Raw genomic sequence first — 17816 nt, 5'->3', positions numbered from 1 at the left:
TCCTTTCCTGAAAGATACAATCAGTACAATGCCCCTCGAGCTGGATCTGCTTAGCTTAGACTTGAACGCTAGATAAAATTCATTCTCCGTTTTTCTCATCAAAAATGAGTAAAATTATTGTATGTAGTCCGTGGCCATTTTTTTTTTCATAATAAATGCTCAAAGGAGTTTATATTAGTATGAACGATTTCCTTTTCGTTCGTGGAATAGCCGGTTCGGTTTCAAGGGAAATCTCTACTTTTGACCTTCTCTGTCCTACAACTACAGCCTTACAAGGGCTGCAGAAAATATAAATAACTTTTAAAAGTAGATATTACTGAGTGAAGATTTAAACCCGTAAAAATATTGCAATAACGGCTTAATAATGGACCTTTTGGAAAGTGAGATTGAAAAAAATGCACGTATTGTACCTTGTGCAGATCCGTCTGATCTGTGTAACAGGAGGTATATTTCTTTCGAAGCAGCATTTAGTGTCGAAGGGTATTTCTCTGTTATCACTGTGCCGTACGGAAGCTGAGGTGCCCGTCATAGCTTGGTGGGTAACATATTTGCCCTTAGGGACACGTTCCGATCTGGGATTCGAACCCGAGCATAGACAGAATTCGTTTTATGCCATCTGGTGATAGAATGCCCAACGGCGGTACAAGACATAAAACAGAACTTGATCAATCAATGGTTATTTATAACGTCACAAATGCATGATGAAAAAATATCAATTCACATAACAAGCTATTACATAATGAACACATATTGAGGCAAGTGACGTCGGACGCTTCGCTTTATATGTAAAGTTCCATTAAGTTAGATAAAATTTATACATTGCCTTTTCGTATACTACCCCAAACTGCCTCACTTAAACCCATCACATCACTCTAATCATATAGACACATATAAAAACGAGATGAATTTTTCTATTGATTTGCACGGACATCAAACAAATCTAGTAGACATTTACAATCAAAAAGCTATCTATCTAGTAGCAATAGAGGGAAGTTCCTGGAACGTCTGCTTATGAATGTTTAACAGTAATTAAATACGTACTCATTATAGGTTCATGTCAAAATCGCAGACCCATATAATACTGTATTAAGTTAAACAAGATAAATATCCACTGTATGTGACCTAGATTCGTGCATAATATAAACAACAAACGTATTCTAATGCACATCTATATTACTTTATACTAGTGAAGGGTCGCTTTGTCGGCTTATAGTTTAGATAAGCAGCCCGTAGTCATGGAAGCCAAAAGAGAAATGAAAGTATTGTTTTGTGTTGGGGCAAACTTTGGAACTTTCGCACGTATTCGGCAACCACAAATAGCAGATGAAAAGTACACTGATATGGACCTTTGTAATGGATAGGGCACATGTTCTTACCTGGCGCCCCATAGTTCCGAAAAGCGCCGATGTGCGCGCAGTTCGTCTGCTGTTTTGACATGAATGCGAAATTCAACTGTACTAATTTACTCTTTCCTACATGGCCCTTCTTACATAAGGGTTAAGGCCCGAATTTAGGCATACTGCCTAAATTCGGGCCTTAACCCGACCAGCAAAAGGTCTCCTCTAATTGTGAGTTTCATTGCCCGCAGTACATGTAGGGGTTCGCCTGTGTAAGGACTACAGTCCCGCCCGCGTGAAATTCCTATCGAACCTCGCCTGGCCTGTCATAGAACAAACGTGGGAAAGCGTACGGCGAGCTTTTCTAGGAGGCAACTATGTTTGAGAAGGTCCATGGGCCAAAAGAAAGAGTTCGCACCATGTCCTCCAAACTGGTTCCTTCACCATCGCCAATGTCGCTGTTTTGCTACTATTCCAACGATATCGGCTTAGGCATAATAATCTAAAAAAAGGGTGGATTTACTAGACGCGGCCCTCTGCATTATGACATCCCAACTAGATGGATGACAGGAACAATTGTAACGTTTTCGTTTATCTCCTTTTTTAAAATTAAAAAAAAAAAGAAAGCTATGTAGGAATTATACTTATGTGACGTATATGAAAGAGTCGGATATCTAGGACATGTTCAAATAGCTCTTTGTCTTAAGGCTTGGCTCTGAAAAGGTATTTCAAGGAGCTCTCTTTTCATCAATACTATGAAAAGTGATTTTCTCTAACGAAGCTCGACTGTGTACACAGCAAATTGCGTGCTCATCATTCCATACGTCTTTATGCGAACAAGTTTGTCTAAAGCACAGGGCCTACAGACCTGTCGAACTCCATGGTCCACCATCCTGTGAGACTAATGTACACGAGAAGTTTAAGTACATTTATTCTAGTACATCGCGAAATAGGACAGCCAAGAAAACGAGGCAATTTAGGGTGAGGGCAATACGAAACAAGGTAATTTCCTACCACATTGGTGCCTTATCGAACAATCGCTACGTTCTCGACCTCTCGAAGTGGAACAGCCTATATGAATCACTGAAAACAACTGTTTGTAGTATACTGACGATGATGAAAGAAATGTGTATTTGAAAAACAAGCGTCTGCTCTTTTTTATTTTGTGATCTGTCTTGCGTCTAGGCATGATATGATTTTTGTTTCAATCGCAAGGTGAGAACGATTTCATTTGCGCCCATAAGTAGACAACAATGAATAATCATAAACAACACCCTTTACAAAAATGGGTTTCACACTCGAAAGAAACATCCGCTAGTAGTTGACATAACACTACTATGCCCTTCATATATGCCATAGTCAATTATTATTATATCCTCTTATTGATAAACATGACGCTTGATCGGATACGAATAGACAGATTTTCGGTACACTTTTGTCATAATGAAACCAAAGTGTATGTTCCTTGAGACATTGTTACTTTGCCATAGTGTTTCAATTCTACATTTTATGTCGCAAAGTCCAAACATCTATGAAAAATCCTGTTAATAGTTAGATATATAACCGTTATATGCAGTTCGGACGGCCAATCATGATGGTTCATTACATCCGATCTATTTTGCACGGACTTCCAAATTGGCTGCAAAAAGTGCATCATCGTCAATGGACAAGTATAGATCGCGCGCGCGCGTCTATGATTATTAGCCAAATGCGAAGACATGATGCATCGGTAGCAATGAAATGAGCAGTAATTTTACTTTTTCAGGTATACGAACTTCATAAGCGACATTTACTTCTCTGCCATTTGCTGCAAGTCGTAAATTAATACACGTTCTACATATGTATCCATTTATATCTTGAATGTATTTGATGCTTTCGAAATTCAACTTCGTGAACCCGCAACGGAAAGCAGCATTACGGCTTACTAGAAATTTGTTTCTGCCGAAAGGACGCGTAGATTACGTCTGCACTTATAAACTCGTATTACGTACAATACTATCTCAGCACGTCAAGGACTTTTATTTTTAGATTTATGCGTGTATCATGGCAAAACCGATTCCGATTATATTGCCTGGATACAAATAGAGGCGCGTTGCCAACGGGTTCCGCTCTAGTGAAAACAGAACGACAACTGCTCACGCCATCCTTTTCGCTTGTGAATTGGCTGCCATGCAATCAGTTTGTCTTGCACGTCATCCTAACGTGTATCCTTTCACGTCGAGTCTCGTGGCAAACACCTCGTGGCCACGGTTCGAGGAGATAAGCGGCGTCTTCATCTCTTCTCACCTGGTCTTTACCATTACGCTATCTGCATCATAAATAGCCTACCTTGTTTTGCATGCCTTCATGGCGGTAATGCTTGCCAAAATATTACCGATCGGAGAGGCACCATTAGCGTCCATTAACTTGATGTGTCAATTCTCTATTAGCGGTAACAGGACGCGACGGCGGCAACAGGCGCAGCGGATGGATGGAACACAGACAGGCAGGCAGGCAGGCAGGCACGCAGGCACGAGTACGATAAGCACGAATAATAACGAAAAGGAAAGGAAAGGGAAAGCCATTCTGTGCCTAGACGTGTATACTAATTACATTTAGGCTACAAAGAGGCTAGACACTTGTTATTGAGCTGTCTCTGAAGCGGACACAGTCTGTTGGGCGCCAGCCTTGGATGATAGCGTCAGTGATGAAATGTGATGGTTAACGGCGGGATCGAGCCTAAGACTCGGAACATTTGTTTTATTAGGATCGACCTTGGCGGCCATCCATAGAACGTACAGCACAATAAGAAAGGGAGAAGTGGAGTTTAAGGCGGGGGGTAAACTGCAACTCGACGTAATACTTAGATAAAACGCATAATTCAATCATGTTCTGTAATTGTGCGCGAAATGGAATTATTCTGTGCATGGTGATAGCATGAACCGTTTTCTTATAATGTCGTTAGGTAGAAGTTTTGTACGCTATGGCCAAGTTATAGAAGTTGCGTGTTCTCTACAAGCGTATGGTCGTTTGGATTACGATCGGCTGCGCGTTGATTGCGATTAACTTATTTTCATATACGTAATTTTCTTACACTTACCTTTAGCCCTGCGGAAAATTCGATCGTGTCACCGTCACCAAGAGTTACTATTATAGAATTGTCTATAGCTTATATTTCCGTTGGTCAATACTGCTGCTCGGAAATATGTTACGAGTTAAACAATCCAGGATTGTTTTTGTCAAAAGGCTGACACGTAAAGTTGTACTGAGTTCAGATACGTATATAAATATTACGGAGAAGCATGGTTTTGCGTCAACATTCTGTTGAAGGCCTTTGAGATAATTAGGCTTAGTCAGCTGGCATTGCATATCATTTGCATCGCTGCCTGGACATCAAAATCCCCTTTTCCTATTTGCGAAAACTATTCTAGTGCCAATCGGTTCGAAATGTAGTAATCGTCGCGTTTAATGCGCACCACACACCGCTGTTTTAGCTCAGAGCCTCGTATAGTCTGCCCAGAACTCTGGCCAGTAACGTATCAACAGACAGAGAATGGACAAGTTCGAAAATTTCTAAACGTCCGGTCGTCAGCCACAGTGTAGCAAACGGGTTTGTATTAAAAGTGTATAAAATTCCCAAGCGGCCAATACCGTAATAACGGACGTTGTCGAAAAAGCGTTATCTATTAATTATGCCAGTTAGTGTGTATCTTTCGATGTTACACGTTAGCATTTTCCAGCGGAGATATGCATATTTACTTCTCGTTATCATACCGGTACGATGCATTTCGGTCTTGCACAAAAATACAGTTGATGCAATTGGCATGCGGTAAATAAAACTTATGGGTGAATACAATGAAACGGCAGAGTGTCATTTTCTAACGAAACGGTTATTGTAAAAATGCTTCTTTTAAAAAAAAAAGAAAAAAAAAAGAAAAAAAAAAGATCTTCTAAAAAGATGATCCGTGATGCTACCGTAATGTCCGCTTGAATCGGTGGAACGACGTCGGGAACGATGACATCAGTATCATTTACAACGACCGCCCTTTCATAGCATAGACGCTTACACTTGCTTCAGGCACCCTCCGCTGCAAAAGCGTGACAAACTATAATCTCATAAGCGTCCTGACGTGAAAAAAGCGGGAATCCTATTGTAGTGGTCAGGCAACGAGAGCCAAGTGTCACGGAGCAGCATTATTTGTTAATACGAAATACATCGTCTGCGCTAGGTTCTAATGCCATCAGCTGACAGCCTTCTGGTAGCATACATAATGCTTAACGCATAGTTATAAACGACCAGAATACGTTTGATCTAATCCAGAACAGAAGGAAGTGCAGAAGAGAAGTATTTAGTAATTTGTATATATTCAGAAGAAAAGATAATGCAACATAAAAAAAAATCCACTTTGGCATAACGAGGGTACGTCATCAACACCATATTTAGCTGGAAATATCACATGATAAGTGCTCGATGCTCCAAATTGAGATAGCATGAGTTCGGACAGATTTTAATTGAAAATTATGTTTAATTCGACTTAAGTATAATATAACAATCATATCGATATAAGCATTATGAGTATAATTTGATCTTGGGTCGACAGGAACCGCCACGGTATTTGTTGGAAAAGTGTCGCAGCTTTCAGATGCTATGGTATTACCTAAAATCTACCTGAGATAATGCAGGTTCTCCAGCGCACGTTCTAAGCTGCACATTAGACAGATACCGAAAGCATTGTATATTCCAATGCGAATGAGCGAGGCTGGAACCTTTAACAACGAACATTCAAATAAAGAATAAAAAATGGGTTTGTGCTAGGCAGCGTCGCAGCTCCTCGAGATACAAGACTTCAATATGCGCGGTGTACACTGACGAAATTCGACATTACGCTTCAAGCACAGGAAGCAATGTTGGAGAGTTCAGCCTTAAAGAAGACTTCGTAGGACATCGACATTGACAAAATGTATAAGTCTTTAGATAGTTATAGCAGTAGTATCAAGTACAGTTTAGTATTTTCAACAATACGCAATGAAAAAGCAATCACGGTTGTCTGCAGAATTAAACGGAGTTGGACTTCAGACTCCCATATTCAGCCACCATTTCTTGAGATTTCGCAAAAATACGTTGTGCCATGAATGCTCAGAAAATAATATTTCGGGTAAACCGAAGTGAATATCTTCATAAGCGATAAGGCGTGTTCCTCAAGAAAGATTGACTAGGCAAATTGAACTCCTGGCACCAGGCCTGCAACACCCAATCGCCTGGATCCCGGCATATATTTCTGAAAAACACAAGCGTGGCCCTAAAAAACAATTTAATTTGTATCGAGCATTTAATAATGGCTTCAAATTGTGCCAATAAGGTTTTGTCACTATTTGGCCGGTTATGGTGCGACCGTTATCCTATATTAGCATATTATTAAAATACTGCGGAAAACTAATATAGCATGTATGCCCGTTGTGTCCGTCAATTAATCAATAATAATCATTTCGCTAATAGAATGGTAGGGTGATGTGTGGAAGCGAGATACTGTGTATCATCACGCATGTCCTCGTTGTTTACCTCATTATAAGTATTGTTAATAATAAATTTTTATGAGTCAATTTTCTCCGTAGCTTTTCGATTTTTTCCCATTTGCTCATTTTCTCAACGGAACTCGTAATGAAACGTTTGGCCATCTTGTCTACATATATATATGCATGGGCACGAAAAAATTACATAGAGAAGTATATGCTGTCGGTTTCCAGAACCTGCTATAACATGCTATAGACGAACTCCATGCTCCTCGAAAAGTAAAGTCGATAAGCCAATCCCAGGGACCGATGTGTATTCGCCCGTAGTACTTAATGTTCCTCAGGAGTTTCAAGACGATGAAGTGTATAAGAATCTCAAAAAAAAAACAAGCTATTTGCCTTGCAGGAGAATATCGTTCTTTTTGTAGACACAGACACCCCGGGTGTCATGCTTCAGGATTAAACGGAGAGTATTTCGGTTCTCGCACTTAGTTAGACATTTTTTCTAACTAGCTATATGGTACTTCAGCAATAACTGAAAAAAATCCCACTTAAAGATAACGAATACTTTAATTCAACATACTATCACAATGCACAGCTGGATTTGGATAGCCTGAAGGAATCAAGCTTTATTGTTTGATCGGAAAAGAAATATAAAAGTTGTGATTACCCCTCAAAATGACAACAAGATGATGTCTCTTACTTGATAGCTTCAACCATGCTTAGGCCCATATGCACGCAAAGCACCGCATGGTCACGTCTTTGCTCGGGTGCACCTGAGATACAGTAATAGCAATCCCCGAGAATCTTGATCCGAAGTTGATGATATTTCTGGAAGCAAAGAGATCACATGGAAGAAAGTGAAGTTAATAGCGAGTTCATGCCCTTCTACAGAAATGTTATCTCTGTTTTGATATAAAATACCAAATGGGAACTATCGAGGTTAGCTAATGAGATGCTCCCGTGTTAGCAGCTAACGTTGATTTGGTTAGGTTTTTTTATACCAATCGAGAAAAAAATGGTGTTTTCTCTTTTAGGAAATAGAATCATTTTTCTCAAGTACATGATCAACATTTTTCCAGCCGATTATGTGTATATTTTGTTCTTTACTCGTGCTCCTATCAGAGTAATAAATAGGAAAGGTTTATTTAGTTTTGCACGCAAACAATGCTTATGGCTTCATAGTTAATTCTGCGGATTTTCTTCCTTAATATAAAAACTGTAGGCACAGAACTTTAGCGCGGGGAGTATAACTTAGCAAAATATAAGTACTGGTTTTAGACACAAATACGTAAATACTTGTTTTTGGTTCAAAGCAAACCTACATATGAGTTTATTTCAGAGACGCTTAGCGGCTGAATCCAGGTTGCGCTGGTTGTATTCGAAGCTGTCAATGGTAATGTGCAATGTATCTTCGACCTCGGATGGCCGTCGCGTAGGATGACGGACGGCACTGAGATCGTTACTTTATCGATATATTATTATGATAGCGAGGTTTTTAATCTACACTTGTTGTTTAATATATAAGACACGAATATTTGTTCATAATAATTCTCCACGGTTTGACGTCCATTGACAGTATTTAGAAGGGGAAGATTAGAAGAGACGTAGAGGTGGAGCTTGACTTGTCCAAAAAAGCGTTTGTCTTCCGAGGTTAGTTGAATAAAAATCTTTGTCACGATAGTTGGCCAAGCTATAAATACACGATTGTTCTCGGAATAGGTGTTCTTAGAGCGAGCACATCTCTTTGCAAACATGACTGTCGTGAATTCTCTACAAAACTGCATGCGCTTTCAGCATCGAGGTTAGGTTTTAAGGTTGAAAGAGGTGACATCGGCTCGGCTTGGGCTGTTACACTATACTTACATATATAATAAATGTTAATTAACTACTATAAATGTACTATATTGTATATAACAAACTGGGAGCCGCGTAGTTGCTTTTCATGTATTAGCCGGTCAGCATTAGCTTAGGAACATGCTGCATAGGTCGTAATAACAGAAAAAGTGGTTATCGTGGCAACACGAGCTTTAGGCAGCAGTACTATTGTAGTAGGAGCTAAACAGCAAAAAATGGAAGACTGATGATTTAAACGAAAACGTCGGCGATAGGGTTCTGAATTGTCTCGCATGATACCCTCATATAGGTGTAGCATGTCTATCCCAAATACGCATCGGTTTTTAACATAGCAAATCAACCATTTTAATGATGAGTGCGTAAAATCGTAGTTCTTTGAGATTATGTAGAAAAAATTCTAATTTATATTCCTTCAATGTTGGATGACTAATCAGAAATCTTGGTATTATTATTATTATTATCGGAGACGGCCAACTCGGGCCCAATTTGCTGATGCAAAACCGCTTACGTCGCTCTACACAACTACAGGACAATCTACGCTGTACAATTTTTCCGCCTAATATATCAGTGAGTAATATCTAATACATTCATCCAACCGACATAGTCTGTTTGAGAATAACGACAGGGATCAAGGACGCTTAAACGATTTTGCCAGGTGTGGCTGACCGATGCCAAGGTGACCATTGCCTGTTGCTAAGGGAAGTGGACATTTCCCGGAGACGGAACTTGCACTAACTTAAATTATATTAATAACAAATTGACCAGAAACATTATGATAAACGTTTTTTAATATTGTATATATAAATCTTTATATAAAAGATTATATATATATATATATAGATTCGTTGGGAATAATTTAAGGAAAATAGTCTTGTTGCGTAAAAGGGTATGCATAGAAGAGCGCTGCTCGGTTGACAGAAGTAAAATTATTATAGTTGGTGGCCGGGTAGCAGGCGCTGTGGCGTCCGAAGCTTGAGCAAGGCGTTTCTAGAAGGACTATGTCAATTGCCGAATTATATTGATTCAGCCGTATTAATTCGATGATGGATGACTGTCATAATGAAGTTTGTAAACTTCATTGAAACAATTGCACCGTATTTCTAGATTGTGATTATAGTTACTGTATTGCTCTTGCAGGTATTGAAATCTAAAGTCATCTCTGAAAATTGTATAGCTAGATAGACATACTATATAAAAAAAAAAATAGTCAGTATTCTATGACTTCCATCACATTGTCGAAACGGGCTGAAGCTTAATAGGAAACGCAGCTTATCTTTACATGTCTATTTTGATATTCATTGGTTAATATGCCGCTGACATGTTCTTATTCGATTTTCTCTAATCTTTCAGGTATTCAGGTTCAGTCTTTCACGGCTGTATGCTACAGAGCAGTGCGATGTTCGGCAAAGATTGAAGGTAGCCTCTCATTTAGATGGCTGTACAATCTAGCACGTGGCAATTCGGTGTAGCTAGAAGACATGCATAGTTCTATATCCTTGTGTGTTGCATATTCTGCCACTGCACTCGATATTGACGTTGCCAAAAAAAAAATAAATAACATTACCTACGTTAACAGCTGCCAGCAATAGCGACCTAGAGAGAGAGTGAGTTTGGGTCCTCATGGATCATTATCAACGTCCTGCCGGAATCGGCTCCACTGTTCTACATGAACAGCAGCTTCTTCAGTATTTGAAGCAATTACTATCATCGTCGGGCCGTACTCTTGCTAAAAGTAACCCCACCTAAATGGCAACTCCACCCAATAGTCGCGAAGGAAGCTCTCGTTCAACGAGCGACTACCTGGAGTCAGTGTTGCAGCGATTGACCTGTCGAACGATGTGGGCTCCTTTCGAGCCTGATACCATGTGTCTAACTAAATATGGTACATAGTATATGATCAACTGTAAGGCATGAGAAGCCGTTAAAGGGCCTATATAAGAGTTGGATTTATGACAGAGCTTAAGGATATTTAGAACAAAGAACGTAGAGTATGTATGAGTGTTTAATGTAACGAGACGGACAACTTCGAGAGTTTTATTTTTAGAAAATCTATTCGTAGCTTTTAGTTTATTGGGTCGTTCGATGAGCTTTCCAGTCTAACCCGGGTCTCGTATGCCTGAAACGAGAATAATTTTAACCTCAAGCTTTAAGAGCTATGTTTGAGTCATTGCTGTCCTATGGAGCGTAGGGTTTTGAATCGAGCGAATCATTTGATAAATATCACTGCCTAGGACTGCTGAAGAACGAGTTTCAGCCAAAACCTTGAGTACAGATTTCGTCAGAGAACCATAAATATAAAATTGTTAATATAAAAAAATTCTGTCCAGGTAATTCGGTCAGGATGTAGGCTGTAACATCAAAACCGAATAACCGTCGTCGCCCCAAGCTCACCTTCTTATACTTGACTCTCTCGACCTTCCTTAAGAATAGTTTATCCGACTTGGCAATCCTTATATAGTAAAAGAACTGTCCACCTCAAAGGGTTGCCAATATAAAGCTTTAGTATGATGTTGGATAGCATGAAATAGAGTTTATGGCTTTCCTCTTACAGCACAAGCAAACCAAATTCACATAGGACTTTTTCGCTAGGCAGCTATTCCATTGATAGTTTTGATTAAAAAAAAAAAAAAAAAAAAGACGTTTGATTATCTACAAATATGTAATTTTATAGAAATTTTGAAAGAGCATATACGTATACGCAGAAGGTGGCTAACCTAGAAGGGCGTATCCGCAGAGCCATTCGACATCGTTAAGAGGATTGTTAGACCTCAGTGGCCTTACTTTGTTAATAGATATTCGAAAATAATCATCTATTAGCATTTACATTGAACACATAGTGGGGTTTCGCATCACGTGACATGTAGCGAGACAAACCAGATCGCAATTCTGCCCGATGGCCTGCACTTTTATATTATTAAGGGCTCACTTTCTATGGTTGCGCACTCGCATGCACGATTTGTTCAAAGCCGAAAGGTTTTTACTCTTTCACCTATATTATTTAAATTAAATAAGCTCTTAACAGCCTACAAATTGGCTGGAATTGGACGAATTCTTTGGAAGTTTAAGGTCCTTGGTGCCAGCGACTCCCCTTCAAATATTTTTTATTTCGTTGCAAGGTTTGATATAATCGTTTTTCCCAATGATATTTTCTGCTTTGTTTCGTAACTTGAATGTTTACATCAGTGGGATGCATTTGGAACCAAAACATATCTACACTCATATTGATAATGAACGTATTTTCCGCCATCGAAGTGTATTTTCTATACAAATAAGGCCGGAGACTCCAACTTTAAATTGGGCAATATCTATTGTAAACTCTGTACCGAACGCCATTAGACTGTGTGGTTCATGTCGCACATTTGTTCTTTTCTTTGCGATTAGAACTCATACATGCGTGCATGCAATGTTATGCACAGCAACGAAAATTCCTAAGAAAAAAGCTAGAGGTTGACGTCGTTCTTAAATTCCTTTCACTTCTTTGGAGATAGCATCATGGCCTAAATTAATCAGAGCGGTACGGGTCGGTAAAACGTGCAGTCTCCTTGCAAATTAGGACGCGGAAGCTCTTGCACCTCGTTCCTCATTCAAGAGCTGCGTGCTCCTTCGTGCACGGATGGCACGTAAAACGCACAACTAAAATTACGATTGTTCCCTTATCTGCCGTAGTGAGTAGCGATGTGGAGGAAAAAACTCAAGGATGGAATGATCGAGAGGAGTATACAGACGACCCTGGACAATAAGGAAGAATTTAAAATTCTCTCTAGGCGTACCTAACAAGTATCCCTCCAGGAAAACGAGCGCCTGAAGGGCTCCACGAAGATACCCATTTTATATTATCTGACTGAACTTACCCTGACGTTTAATTATATAGACTTGAAGATACAATTGTCAAGCTCAATAAACATCTTAATCGGCCATCCATCATATTGAGACAGCTCTCAATGACAGAGATTAACATTAGGCGCCAGACAAAGCCAAGGTCGAAACGGAAATGTTATGAATGACTTCAAATCCAATCTAGCTACCGAGGGCTTGGTGACCAAATCTTAGACAAATTTAGGTTACTAGTTTAATGTGTTCTAAGCTTTTTTTTTTCTGTTTTAGCGTGAACTGAGCAGAGGTTGTATGAATCTCGGGCATACTAGGAAAGGAGGTAACAATCTTTTTCCGTTGTGACGACACTTACAAATAGAGCATTGAGTTACAATGCAACTGAATATGAAATGGACGTTGAACATGATATGAGCCGAAAAGGCTGTCCATTGTCACTAATGTGCGTCGTTTTAGTCTTTTGCCAACTTTTCCCTCGAAGAAATTCTACAAAGCTTCTTTTGCTACCACTTTAGAACAATAGCTGACTTCCAGGAACGTACTTCTACCGTTATTGCCGCGCGCAAGTGTTAATCGAGCAATGGTACAGCATTGTTTTAGGCTGAGGTATGAGCTAGCCCCTGATGCCTGCCACTACGTCAAGTGAGCCAGCCATGTGGAAATGGTTGCTCGTTCTACGGTAATTCCGGTAGCAGCAGGAGCAGATGTCACAGCGACAGCATTGACGATTCTGAACGGTAACACCATTAGCTAACACACACGTCAGCATTTTATGAGAATCACCCACATCGACTTAAAGTATAAAGATTCCTACAATGAGATATACACGGATCTAGACATGACCATAATACTATACAAACTAATATAAGAGGCAGCTTACATGAAACTCTTTATTTCCGAGTCAAACCATTTAGGTAGTAACGAAATCACGGTCTCAATTTCTCTTTTCTTGGAAAAACATATGGAATGATTGGCTTCTTTCAATACTATCCTTTGTTCCTTGCATTAGTTGCATTCTGCAGCGATGACACGACGAAGGATTCTGCTGTTTCGCTAGCTATAGCTTGAGTTTCCTCTTGTCGTTGCTGCAGGTCGCAGACGCACCAGTAACAGTTCGGGGTTAGTGGCCGCGGTTTGCACTCCCCCTACCATAGCCTCCTGCTGTGTACTGTCGTGCATCTTCATGCCACATAACATAATACTATAGTACAAGTGTCGTCGTCCGTCCTCGTCTTTGCGTCGTGCGTGCCCAACAGGCAGGTAGACAGAAAAGCTAGCATGCGTGCCCCGCAGGGTCTGCAGATAAAGATAGACAGCCAGAGTTACACTCTGCCTACAGCCGCGCCTGTCGGAAGCCGTCAAGGGCGAACCGGAAGACCGACGGCTGCCGCATTTCCGTAGGATGGATGAGCGCTACCATTATTACTATTAGTAACCTCGATTAGCCAGCAAAGATCCACTAGCCTGCGAGCTTCAAGGACGGCTGTAGGGACGTCAACGGCCATTGCAAAAAGGGCTAGACCGTCCGGTAAACTGAACTGCTCCCATAGAGATAGACTTCACTGGGCCAGCAGTAACAGATGACTCGGCAGCTCTGTATGTTATAGAGTAGCGGGGCTGAACGACAGTGTGAGATGGTTGGTAAGCGGAGCTAGGCGTGCTCTGTGTGGAGTGCAGCTAGTAGTAGCTTAGCTTCTGTTGGTTTTCTGGCCCAGCATTTATACCTAGCCACTCAAGGTATTACGACGGACCACTAGAGGAGAAGCAACAGCCAGGATACGTTGACGAGACTAGCTAAGCTTCTCTCTATCTATCCGCCCTGCTCATCCGTGTCCCTTTTTCGCTCTTCTTTTCGCTGCCCGTCTAGAACTTGCCTAATCCTGGTCGTTGCAGGACCAGTACTGTTTCCTTTTTCTCTAAGTTAAAATAACGCAAAGACATGGCATAGCGCCCTCCGTGGTCACTGACGACTTCAGTCACCATGTGGAAGTCAATGGCACCTACTTCGCCATTGTGAGAGTGTAAAATGTGGGGACTCAAGTGTGCTGGAATGCACGTTCAATGTCGAAAGATTGACCAAATTCGACTAAGAATCGGAGAGTTCTGTTGGTTTCCACACGAATGCAAACAATTGTTCACCCTGACGAAACCGAATTCCGTTTTGCGGTACGTTCCCCTGTGCACTTTCAGTCTGCCGATTTATACGAGGATTTTTTAGTCCTCCAGACGCGTTCCTTCTTTGACCGTCTTCGCATTTTTTCATTTGGTGTCGTTGTCATGCCTCCATCTTGTCCTTTATTTCCTCGTAAACTGCTCCAAGCAATTTCTTGCTATTTTATTTTCGTCTTTTCGAGATAAACGTAGAGTTTGAACACTTCGAGGGGCAGACGATTTCCATTTTGGGTAACTTAATTTACACCAAAGGCCATTTGTGTTTGAAGGTTATTTCTTTAAAAGAATGACTAGACTGTAAGGCAACTAGCACTTCTTGAACGATAAGTGAAGCGCAAACCTTCCCCGTGGAAATAGTGTTACCATATGAGCGGTAAATAGGAACTAAATAGTAAAGAGACGATAGGAGGAGTACGTCGAGGCCTGTTTTGCATTACATATATACAAATCAGTGTATTGTAATGAGGGAAACTCTGGCGGGCTGTTTGCGCTCACAGGCATGAGTCCACTAGTTATTCCTGGAGCCAAACAAAAGTCAGCTCGTCAAACAACAAACCTGTCATGGAAAACAGCAGAGCGTCATTGTCGACCTTTGAGTGACAAGGCCGAGGAACTACTTGCGACCCCTTGTACCGCCGTAAACTGGGCCGATTCCTAAAGTAACAAAAATATCGGAATCGAAATTTCACTTGACGTGCTAAAGTACGTAACTACTAAAATAATCATTATCCTCATAAGCATCATTGTCAGCGTCGTGGCCATTTCAGCGAAAGAAGGTCTGTCAAGGAAAAATTTGATATTGAGCAATAGAAGATAAAAGAATCGAGACTCACGTAATACCAAGCGAAATCGAGATATATTTGGACCAATTAATCGGTGGGTGGTGAATTAAGCGACATAATTATTTGCTTTACATTTTCGATAAGATACGAAAGCCGTGAAATATCTGACGAGATTTTCTCATGTAAGACGCATGTAAAAGCAAACTTCCTCGAGATCTAATAACATACGTATAAAAAAGGCCGCACCTGCAGAAACAGAAACGGGCCGAAGTAATATACAAGTTAGCGAACGAACAGAAGAACGATTTTTATCATTGTTTTGTCATTGTACCTTCTGCAAATTAAAACTTAATGTAAAAATTATCTGTACGTACGCGCTTCTCAAATCTATCATATTGCCGAGTAGCTGGCAAGAGCCCGTTTCGTGGCGGGCTTGAGCCTACTCCTGTGTCCTGTCTCTTGGACGAATGAGTTGCCAAGCGGACATGCCACGATTTCAACAGTCCTATAAATAGCTTACGGACGAAATGTAATTTGTTTCCAGACAACTATGGACTGCTGTGCCTTGTCTACTGCCACTGCTGCGACTGTTGCTGTTCGCACTTTTCCGTAAACATTTTACGAGCAAATGCTCTTTCTCCCACCGCGCTAAACTAATTCACGTCTAACACACACCTATCCTTCCTTTACACAGCATTTCTCGCCTTCGTAGCGAATAAACCATGTTGTAGCATTTGCTTTTAGTGGCAGAAATGTAGCGTACGGTGGCCATATCTAACTTGCTGTTGGCGCAAAGCCAAATCCAAGAAAAACTTTTGTCGAGTGTATTTTCACAGGCAGAGAAGACCAGTGTTAGGAATGTTGAGTGGGAGAAGAAAAACTGTAGCAGCAGGAGCAGGAGCAGGAGCAGTAAGCGCTCGTGGCTTCTATGAAGGGTGGCTTGTAGGTGTGGAACATAGCTCTAGGACTCGTTGTGTTGATCGCGCGGACTTTTCTCAGCTTATTAAGCAACACCAACAACAAGTAAACATGTGGTTTTTTTTTTCTGAGAAGTTGTATACATGCGGCGCTTTAGTTCTCTTGCTTGAATATTACGGTAGTTCTGACATTTGTGACTCTTCACTGACATAAAATACACTATGCAAAGTTTTTCCATATGAGCTGACTTAATGAGTGCCCAGCCCTTGAGAATAAGTGTGAGGGATTCAAATGTTGGTTGATCTTTATCTAAAGTTAGTTCTCCTTCTAACAGTATCAACAGTAAAAGCCCTCACACAACAATTTGCTAAAATAAAATACCTGTTGGCTGATATTGACTGCTTTATTACATAACTGTGTGTGATCTGACATAGCGCTTGTCAGTTTCTTTACTTAAACACATATGTTATACAGCAAATGTTGGTAGAAGGGCTTGAATCAGTGATTCTTGCTTTGACTAGAGTTTATGCTAGTTCTTGAATTGTGCAGAATATTGTACAATTTCCTAAGCACCTTTAAACACAAACTTGTTAAAACCAAATGCTTTCAAAAACAATATGAAATCTGTAGATCGCCAAGGATAACGTAAAACCACTGAAAGCTAATCATATCATGACCCGTAATATGACTGCAAACGCATAGATAAGCATTAAAGAATCCTTGAAATATTAGCCTTTCGTATTAATTAGCGTACAATGTGATCAAATAAGCAGCGTCAGTAAAAACGTTGCTCGTCGTCAGTGAAAACACAGGGCAAACAGCAGAAAAAAGAGGAACAGCAAAAGCAAATGAGGGAATCTGTCAAGCGATTTTTGAGCGCTGGTAATGGACGCCAGTAGAGAGGTCGTTTATGTAGCTATATGACGATGAGACTATGCGCTTCTGCGAACTGTTGTTAGAACGTAATATCCATCACGTATATGTATGACACGTAGGAAATACTGCATCACTGAAAGGCACTCGCTGCAACGTGACTTCACTGAAGTGGCGGGGCGCGTCAGGTAAAAGGGAGGAAACCGAAAAGCACTAACTAGGTCTCCCGCTTCGACGACGATGAGAAGTGAACGGGGATACCAAAGTGCATAGCTCTTTCAGCTTTTGAGATGCTCAGCTCCTTAACAGCAAACCGCCTCTACGGCCATATATGTATATGCGTGTGTGCATGGGTGCATATGCGAAAGGCACAACTGTCACGCAAGAACGAATAATATACATATTTAGTCGACATTATAAAGGAGCCATCCGCAAGTAGATGAACAAACGCTGGTCATGTATTTAAGCACGTATACGCGTTCAGTGCGTGCCGTGTAGTTCCGGGGTCATCATCGACATTATCAGATTCTGTCGGATGTCGGCCGTTGGAATCTCA

General features: G+C 40.7%; 1 protein-coding gene across 1 annotated transcript in view; it reads right to left on the bottom strand.

Annotated features, from left to right (window-relative positions):
- The window catches only part of LOC111252385 (adenylate cyclase type 3-like), a 169191-nt gene that overhangs the window by 42223 nt on the left and 109152 nt on the right, over positions 1–17816 (bottom strand). The window contains exon 2 of the mRNA XM_022810190.2: positions 7531–7658. Coding sequence (XP_022665925.1) covers positions 7531–7658 — 128 coding nt within the window. The remainder of the gene's footprint in view (positions 1–7530; positions 7659–17816) is intronic.

Source organism: Varroa destructor, unplaced genomic scaffold (genome assembly GCF_002443255.2).
Source record: "Varroa destructor unplaced genomic scaffold, Vdes_3.0 BEIS01000006.1, whole genome shotgun sequence".
In the NCBI taxonomy this organism is placed as follows: domain Eukaryota; kingdom Metazoa; phylum Arthropoda; class Arachnida; order Mesostigmata; family Varroidae; genus Varroa; species Varroa destructor.
This window is presented reverse-complemented; position numbering and strand designations above follow the sequence as displayed.